The sequence below is a fragment of the Calliopsis andreniformis genome, chromosome 6, assembly GCF_051401765.1.
Source record: "Calliopsis andreniformis isolate RMS-2024a chromosome 6, iyCalAndr_principal, whole genome shotgun sequence".
Taxonomy (NCBI): Eukaryota; Metazoa; Arthropoda; class Insecta; order Hymenoptera; family Andrenidae; genus Calliopsis; species Calliopsis andreniformis.
The window spans coordinates 7,854,950-7,863,872 of NC_135067.1; the positions used below are offsets into that span (position 1 = coordinate 7,854,950).

The 8,923-nt window shown below is 28.7% G+C and overlaps 2 protein-coding genes across 5 annotated transcripts; both read left to right on the top strand.

Annotated features, from left to right (window-relative positions):
• Positions 1-410: 410 nt before the first annotated feature.
• LOC143180988 (uncharacterized) lies at positions 411-3,444 on the top strand. 2 transcript variants are annotated; one of them, XM_076381103.1, is made up of 3 exons: positions 411-1,987; positions 2,076-2,132; positions 2,207-3,444. In XM_076381103.1, exons 1-3 carry the CDS (start codon positions 812-814, stop codon positions 2,459-2,461), a joined length of 1,488 nt encoding a protein of 495 aa, XP_076237218.1. In that variant the 5' UTR covers positions 411-811; the 3' UTR covers positions 2,462-3,444. The 2 variants fall into 2 exon arrangements, with proteins under 2 accessions (XP_076237218.1, XP_076237217.1); XM_076381102.1 differs by having other exon boundaries at positions 412-1,987; positions 2,073-2,132.
• A 684-nt stretch (positions 3,445-4,128) lies between these two features.
• LOC143180976 (synaptic vesicle 2-related protein) lies at positions 4,129-8,623 on the top strand. 3 transcript variants are annotated; one of them, XR_013002205.1, is made up of 8 exons: positions 4,682-4,724; positions 5,912-6,096; positions 6,179-6,375; positions 6,457-6,520; positions 6,601-6,726; positions 6,795-7,003; positions 7,093-8,130; positions 8,255-8,623. XR_013002205.1 is itself a non-coding variant. In XM_076381077.1 (7 exons), the coding sequence occupies exons 1-7, from the start codon at positions 4,377-4,379 to the stop codon at positions 7,700-7,702; spliced, it is 1,581 nt and encodes a 526-aa protein (XP_076237192.1). In that variant the 5' UTR covers positions 4,129-4,376; the 3' UTR covers positions 7,703-8,623. The 3 variants fall into 3 exon arrangements, 2 of the variants coding, with proteins under 2 accessions (XP_076237192.1, XP_076237191.1); XM_076381077.1 differs by lacking the exon at positions 4,682-4,724 and adding an exon at positions 4,129-4,566 and having other exon boundaries at positions 7,093-8,623; XM_076381076.1 differs by having other exon boundaries at positions 7,093-8,623.
• The last annotated feature ends 300 nt before the right edge of the window (positions 8,624-8,923 follow it).

The window sequence follows — 8,923 nt, forward strand, 5'->3', positions numbered from 1 at the left end:
GCCACTGACAATCATCGCCTCTGTGAGCGCTTTCATCTAATGCGACGCTAGCGCCATTTATGGAATATTATCTACATTATCTAGATATGCATATAACAATTTTAATATTTTTATTTAAACATTTGATAAATTCCTTTCTCATTTTTTATGTTTGTGTAATGTGTTCATTAATCTTTGTTCAAGAAAAAAATAGAGTTTTATAGAATTGTTATTATATCCAATTTCGATGTGACACGATTCTTTGGGTGTTTACTGAGAAATTTGTTTCCATGAAATTAAATTACGATAAGTCGTTTGCATATAAATACACACATGTGTATAAATTTGAAAATCTATACTTATTTCAGAAAGTTTGGAAATGTGTAAATTTCATTTTCATGTTGAAGTACGCCAGTCGCGTATTCTACGCGCGCGCGCATGCTCCTGCAGAATAAACACACATTAATGGCAAATGACGTTTGACGTTAGTATGTGTTCAAGGAATGCATGCTTGCATGCATTTGACATATGTTATGTGTTTTTACTCATCCTTATTCGTTTATTTAGTACATATTTGTTAATATAATTGCGCTAATGAAAAATATTTAAACGCCACAGGAAGCAAAGTATGTATAGCAGACATATTGCAAAATAAACCAAAAGATGTTTAAAACTAAGAACAAAAATGAACAAGTTGCCTTTGAACATAGTATGATTATAATTAATTATATTTCTTTATATAATATATGGTGATATGCTATATTTAATGAAACAAAATTTGACAATAGATACATTGTTAATTGTAAATTAAACTTTTATATAATTTGAAGTAATGGACAATTTATCTAAACCATTTAAAAGGAAACTAGATTCTGCTACGACAGATACCTTGCATTTAATTACCACTGAATTATATAAGCATTTATCAACACCTGATGTTTCTGATATAGATTTATCAAAACGCATTGCATTATTAGAATTAGAAAATGAACGACTCAGGATGGATTTGGAAAATTTACACATTGAGCTTGATGCTAAAATTGCAGCAAACGAGGGTTTGAAAGAAAAAATTACAGAACTGTATGTGGAAATGCAGTTGGTACTGCAAGAGAAACAAAAGTTACAAAGTACCTTAATAGATGCAAATAATCAATTAGACATAGCACAAGCTTCAACAAAGTGGTATCAGTCTCAAGTATATGATTTACAAGCAAATAAGAGAACTTTACAGTTAGAAATTGACACTTATCAAGGTGTATTGCAACAAAGACAACAAACTATAATAAATATAAGTACTAAGTACAAACAATTAGACATGGATTATATTATTTTACTTCAGAAATATAAAAAGCATAAGCAAAATTTAGAACATGAAATACAAAATTTAAAATCGCAAAATCAATTGAATAGTATTACAGAAACATTAGATAATGTTACAACATTTGGTTCACCAGATACATCCATAAAATTGGAATCAATAGAGAATGAATTACAAGATATGAAGGCAAAATTAAAGACTTTAGAAAAACAATTGCTGGGTAATGAAGTTTCTAAATTGATGGAAAATACTTTGACTAAACAATATGTATTGATTACAACTATGAAAGAGAACGTACAAAAATGTGAAAGTGAAAAAAATCAATTTGCTAATGCATTGTGCAAAATGCAACTTGAAATTCAAAAATTAAGATGTAAGAATGAAACATTGCAAACTACTCTACTCTTTTCCAAACAGGAACAAAGTCAGATAGAAGATGCAATCTTTCAATTACAAGTACAATTGACAAAACTCATTGCACAATATAAGCTTTTAAAATCAAAAAATATGGAAGCAGAGGAAAAATTGAGTTCAATGCAAGGTATAATAAATGAAGATGAGCATTTAAAAAAATTATCACGTAAAGCAAATAGTGCTGTTATCAGAAAACTTGGACAAGAAAAAGACAAGGTTAAATGTTTAGAGAAAAAGTTGTGTATTACACACACAGAGGAATACTTAAATCATATGGTATAAAATTTTATTCAACAAAAATTGTTAAAATATAAATATTATAGGATTAATGTTTAACTATTGTATAATTATTTTGTTTTAGCAGAACAGTACGGAAATTTCTTTACGCGAGTGTATAAAATTGGTTTTAATAAGAAATAAGGTAATAGTTTATGTAACTGCCTATAAATGTTATTGTTATCATACATTATAATATGTTTGGAATGCATTTTACAGGAGTTGAAAGATCAATTGAAAGCATTGACAAAAACTTCAGATGAAGCTATTGATGAAGGATATGGTGATAGCAGTATTATTAGCTCTGTTTCTATAGATATTCCATCACTAAGTTCCATTAATTCAGTATTATTAAATACAGCTTCTAATACTTTATTAAGAAGCAAGAATTTTGGTAAACCAATGCAAAGAGAACTTGATCAGTTGCAAATGAAACTCAACAAACTACAAAAACAGTGCATTTTATTATATTAAATTATCTTATTGACAAGGAGAGTGCAAAACCTTACACTCAACGATTTGCTTAAAATTGTGAATATTAAATTGTATAATATGTATGTACATATATGTGTACATCTAAATTTATGAAAGGAAGTGTTTAAGTATATACATAAATGATAAGTTTATGCTTATATATGTATATATGCATATAAGTAGTTAGTAAAATGTAGTAAATGTGTATGCTAAATGAGGATTACTATACTAAAGTACCTATTGAGCATAAAGTATACATTGTACATAGTAAATTAGTACATGAAAATACATTATGAATAAAATATATTTAATATTTATTATTCGTATTTACATACGAGACGTAGTTATTTTACATAAATAGGTGAAAAGATTCTAGGAAGAAAATCAGAAAACAATTTCATCTTCTGAAGGGATCAAACTCAGGACCCCCAGAATAGTAGAGTTTTATATGCTTTCTTGATGCCAACACGTTACTTAACTTTATTCTAATTTATTTATACTTATACTGGGTAGTAAAACTTTGTTTATAAATATTGTAAAGTAGTGAGTGTCTGTCCTTATAATATGGTATTTTCTGAAAGAGAATGACAATATCTATTAGTGTTTACAATTTCAACTAAATTGTCACGGGTAAGGTATTGCATTGTCCTTAAAAGTAAAAATCATGTTTAAACGTATAAGGTATTAATGCAATCTGCATATTGGAAAATGAGTACAAGCTAATAATTAGGTGAAACAAGTATAATAGTTTTATTGTATATGTTTAAAGTAAATACATAGAATTTAAAAAATTTTAATTAGTATTAAAAATAGAATTGTAATTGATCTCGATAAGGTTTTATAAAAGCTGTCTCTTCACCAATTTTGATGATGTTGAAATATGTTGTCAAGATCATCATTCGGAACAATTTTTTTTTATATATATACCTGGTGGTTGGCTTAGTTTACGAAACATTAATAAAAATATATCCAACACCGTTCAAGTTAAAAACGAACCAGACTCAGTTTCAATGACCTTGACCTTGACCTTGATCTTGACATATGTTGTCAAGATCACTCTCCCGAGCACGGACGTATAGCAGGTTTGAAAACTCTCGTGGTGGGGGATGTTTATTTACTGTACAATCAATTCAAATGATTCTGGTTACACCGACACTCTTTATCTCTCTTTCTCTCTTATTCAATGGCTACCAAGTAAAAAAGAGATAGAGAGTGTCGGTGCGACCTGTTCGGTTGAGCTAAGTATACAGAAACCTACATTGAATCTATCAGAACCAGATATAGGGAATTTCGAATAAGCTTGTACTTATCCTGCCAGAAGTGTAGTTAAATGGAACTTCGAGTAAGAGCCGCTAATTTCGAAGGAACAGTAAATCACTATTAGGCAGCTGCACAATTAAAATATAACCTAATTTGAAATAGAACGTCAGGATGTTAGTGTATGTCATGATACCAATAAGCACTTACTCGTGACCATCTACCGTCCCTTCGACACTAGTGACGCCTGCTCGAAATCCCACTTAACTACACTTCTAGTAGTACGAGTACAGGCTTATTCAAAATTCCCTAAATTCCCTATATCTAGTTTTGACAGATAATGTAGATTTTTGTAAGTTTACTATGGAATGCCATAGATGACACTGCTGTTTTGTCCCAACAATATGGCGATACCCATGCATCACTCCTCCCTTCCGTCTTCTGTTTCACTCTCGCAGCTTAGTGCATCATCCTTTACATCACTCAATTACTGTAATGGAGGTTCTTTTTCTTCGTCAGTAAATTATCACATTTAGTTTTTATTTTTATGTAATTAAATTGTTAGCATCAACTTTGAGTAACTGATATTCTTTTATTTTCTAATTGTGTCGCGTATGTACGCAATAAACAAAGAAATTACAAATTGTGTCGCGTATGTATGTACGCAATAAACAAAGAAATGATGTCTAATCAATCTGAAAAGTCTACTAAACCTTATCGTGAATTAATACTGCGTGGTTCCGAATTGAATACTAATAGTCCCGAACAGACTTCAAGATGTAGCAGAAATTTTACAAACAGCGTTGAACGTTCGTTAGAGCTGTCTTCTATAGTAATAATTCCAGATGGTACATTTTTTCTGCAAAATATGCATATTATTGATATTAAGAAATCAAAATTATTTAAGAACACCAATCACTCTAATGTTTCTTTACAATACTATTGACACCTTTTATGTACAGGGTAATCTGTTTGCACTTATAATGGAATGGGTAACAGGGTAACTGTAAGTTTTGTAAATATCTTACTATATGTATGCATGGAACTATAGTGTTGGATATATTGTGATTTCTGTAATTAATAATTATTATAAGTGACAAATTTTCTTTTAGAATATATTTAACATGTTCATTATTCTTTGATTTATTGTTCAAAATTCCTTAAATTACATACAAAGTATTTTGAGATGTAATTTAAAACTTTGCAAATTCATTAAGCCAAATAGAATGTATTTAATTAAAATGGATATGAGAAATTTGATGAACTTGTTTCATTGTAGAATTTCACATTCTTTCAATAACTTCTTATATATTTTCAATTTTAAACTAATTGTGAACAATGAATGGACATAAATTGTTAACTTATATTATTAATGTAGAAAATTATTGTTTACATAGAAAATATTCAGTTGCAGGTCTATGTTAAACATTTTTTATTCATTTTATTAAATATTATAAGCATAAGAAGATTTAAACATGCTTGGTAAAAACATCTTGCATATTATCATAAGAAAAAATAATTTTAGACATATGAAGCTAACTGTATTTAGTATAATGAACATAATAATATAAAATATTTAATATCTGTATAACCATGTATGAAAAAATTACTAATAACTACTTTTATAAAATGCATGTATATAAAAAATTTCCATAATCTAATTAAGGTATTTATTGTACTAAATTATCACAATGTTTTTAAAGTATGCGCTTCTTTTAATTAATAAAATAGTTGAACAAAAATATATACATTTATTTCTAATTTATTGCCATTCCAATGCCTATAATGTGTATACCTTTTAAATTAAATTACATTTTACGTGCAATTAAACTTCCTAAATCAATGTATTACAAAACTTAAAAAATTATACATATGAACTACTGTATTAAATACTATGTATAGTTTTGCATAATATGAATAGCTTTAATTAATAAATTGTGTTACAATCAACATTTTGTTTATTATTACTGTTTTGTACATGTCATTTGTTAATTGTCACATCAGTTGACTATTTTAATGATTTGAAACCAGTTAGAAAATTCTATTTTATTGTTAAATAAAAAGCATGCATTTAAGTCTTTTCTAATTAAGGATTAAATATTAAATGTCATGTGTTAGGAGTTAATTAAAATTCATGTATCTTAAAAACATAACATATATTGAGATATTATACCTATTTGTATTCTTTAACAGATACTTTTACTCCAATCCAAGCTATCAATGCATTAGGATTTGGAAAATTTCAAGTTAAGTTATCATTGTTCACTGGTCTTTGTTGGATGGTAGATAGTATGGAAATAACAATATTGAGTATTTTAAGTCCATCATTACATTGTGATTGGGGTATAACTAGGTACCAACAAGCCTTGACAACTACGGTAACATTTTATGATAATATATGATTTATGAATTATAAAGTAATTTTAAATGTAATATATTCTGTTATCATAATTATTTCAGGTTGTTTTTCTAGGTATGATGTTAAGTTCAACATTTTGGAGTAATTTAAGTGATAGATATGGAAGCAAGCAATCTTTAACTCTATGTGCAGTACTGTTACTTTATTATGCTTTTTTAAGTGCTTTTGCACCAAATTTCCTTTGGATCTTGTTGCTTAGAGGATTGGTTGGTTTTGCTATTGGTTGTGTGCCACAATCGTAAGTATCTAGTATTCTTCTTACCAATGAGAAGAGTGTCTTTGACATGGATTTAAATAACTTGAAGCTATATTATTTTAGAGTAACACTGTATGCAGAGTTTCTTCCAGCAAAGCAAAGGGCAAAATGTGTTATCTTATTAGATGTAAGTATTATTAAAAATTAACTTGAATATAATACATAATTACTTTATTTAGTATAATTAAATAATTTTCTTTTTACTAGTGTTTTTGGGCACTTGGTGCTTGCTTTGAAGTGGCAATAGCATTAGCAATAATGCCAAATTTTGGTTGGAGATGGCTGCTTATTTTATCAACGATACCACTTCTTGTATTTGCTGTTATAACTCCAGTTAGTAACTATCAGTAAGTAATATAAAAATAAATAGTATATACATATTTTACTATATCTTTTCACAGTGGCTGCCAGAATCTACGATATTTGATATGAGAGCTGGAAGGATGGATAGAGCTATTTCTACATTAGAGCGCGTAGCTAGAGAAAATAAGAAACCTTTGCCTCTAGGAAGGTTAGTCATGGATCGTTTTCATCAAGTTAATCGCGGTAAACTAAAAGATGTATTGAGCAAAGAAATGTACAGGACATCTATTTTACTTTGGCTTGTATGGTAAATATTTTACACTAAATTATAACATTCACATTATAAAAATATTGCTCCATCAAATTAGATGTGAATGATAGAAATTACATTTTTAGGATGAGCACAGCATTTTGCTATTATGGAGTGGTATTAATGACTACAGAATTCTTTCATACATCGACAGAACAGTGTAGTTCATGGGAAAATAATAAAGAAAATAATATCTGTCAACTCGATTGTCATCTGGAACGTAGTGATTACATTGATCTCCTCTGGACAACATTAGCAGAATTTCCAGGAATTTTTTCTACTATTTTTGCAATTGAAAAAATTGGCAGAAGAAAAACAATGGCTTTTCAACTAGTAATGTTTGCTATACTAGTTTGCTTTTTGAGTAAAGCTTGTCTGTTGAGTAGAATAACATTGACGCTCGCAATTTTTCTGGCCAGAGGTTTGATTGCTGGTGTATTTCAAGCAGCTTATGTATACACCCCAGAAGTATATCCCACGCATTTACGTAGTATTGGAGTTAGTACTTGTAGTGCCATGGCTAGAATTGGAGCCATGGTTACACCATACGTAGCACAAGTGTATTTTCAGTGGTCTATAAATGGAGCAATGACAGTTTATGCTGTAACAGCATTATGTGCTGCTATAGCTACTCTTGCTTTACCCGTTGAAACAAAAAGTCAATCTTTAAACAATTTGTCTCAAGAAACTAGGTGAATTTATTTTAGGCACCACTTAAATAACATTGTTAACATATTGACTGTTCATGCTTCTAGCATATTGTGTATCACACAGAATCTATGCTATACACTGTATAGACCACTAATCGTACTAAAATAATTTTTATTAAAATACCAATATGATTTGACTGACGTAATTTTCAAGACAGGTTTTTGTATTTATCTTTAATCATTTATTTTAGTGTATTTAAAGTATATAGTATTACATTCCGTAGGGTGTGCCATTTATAATGTACATCTAAAATATTTCCTTTGTTATTAACAGTAAGAAAAAATGACTGGGAATATGGTTGATTATAACAATTATCAATTTTAATAAGACTATATGATGGATTTATATCGAACATAAACAAACCAATGTGTAGACGACTGTGGTCTGGTTGAGTATGCTTCAGTTTTTAGCAGGTTTCTTTTTTGAGATTTTAGCGTTTAAACTTTAAAATATTTTGTACTTACGTACGAGTGCTTGACAACAGACTTCAGAAATCGTATGAGGTGAAAAGTGAAAAATGATGAATTCGCATTTCAGTGTAATTCGTGACAAAATACCGATGGTATTATCCAAGAATTCAAGACAAACTAAATAGCGGTAACGTCGTAACACAGACGGAATATTAAGTCATTTCACAATACATCACACAATGTCTATCACCACAGTTACTGATTTATGTTTTTCTGACTTGGAGTATCAGTAGATATACTCAAGAAACTAAGTTATTTTAGCCTCTTAGTTTGAATACTTTGTAATATATTTATTGTTAAATTGCAAATTTAAACGAAATGGACTGACATGTTCTGTTTCAAAATACATACCAAGTTATGTTTGTATAGTCATTTTATATTTGAAGAAACACTTTTTTCAAAGATGTACGTTTTCAAACAATTTATTAATTTTTAATTCAAATAAAAATATTTGGAGTTAAACCTTTGATACTTAATTTAAGAATGTCCTTACCCTTTGATTACAAATATTACATAATATTTATTACACAATAGTGAACAAAATATTAAATAACTTCATAGTATGAATTTCAAACATCCTCATTATTCCCGCCTCTTACCAAATATAAACTGTATAATCTCACCTAACCTCACGAAAGATCCTTTTATAACAGGCTGTTTTTCATTAGTTATTAATGTTTTTTTTAACGGACCAACTATATCCTTTATTTCATATTACATATTAAGGTATTCTTTA

Coding starts and splice junctions, on each gene's coding strand:
- LOC143180976 (XM_076381077.1), top strand. CDS start 4,377: ATGTACGCAATAAACAAAGAAATGATGTCTAATCAATCTGAAAAGTCT. Junction 4,567..5,911: donor TATAGTAATAATTCCAGATG/GTACATTTTTTC, acceptor ATTCTTTAACAG/ATACTTTTACTCCAATCCAA. Junction 6,376..6,456: donor ATTGGTTGTGTGCCACAATC/GTAAGTATCTAG, acceptor ATATTATTTTAG/AGTAACACTGTATGCAGAGT.
- LOC143180988 (XM_076381102.1), top strand. CDS start 812: ATGGACAATTTATCTAAACCATTTAAAAGGAAACTAGATTCTGCTACG. Junction 1,988..2,072: donor AGGAATACTTAAATCATATG/GTATAAAATTTT, acceptor ATTTTGTTTTAG/CAGAACAGTACGGAAATTTC. Junction 2,133..2,206: donor TGGTTTTAATAAGAAATAAG/GTAATAGTTTAT, acceptor TGCATTTTACAG/GAGTTGAAAGATCAATTGAA.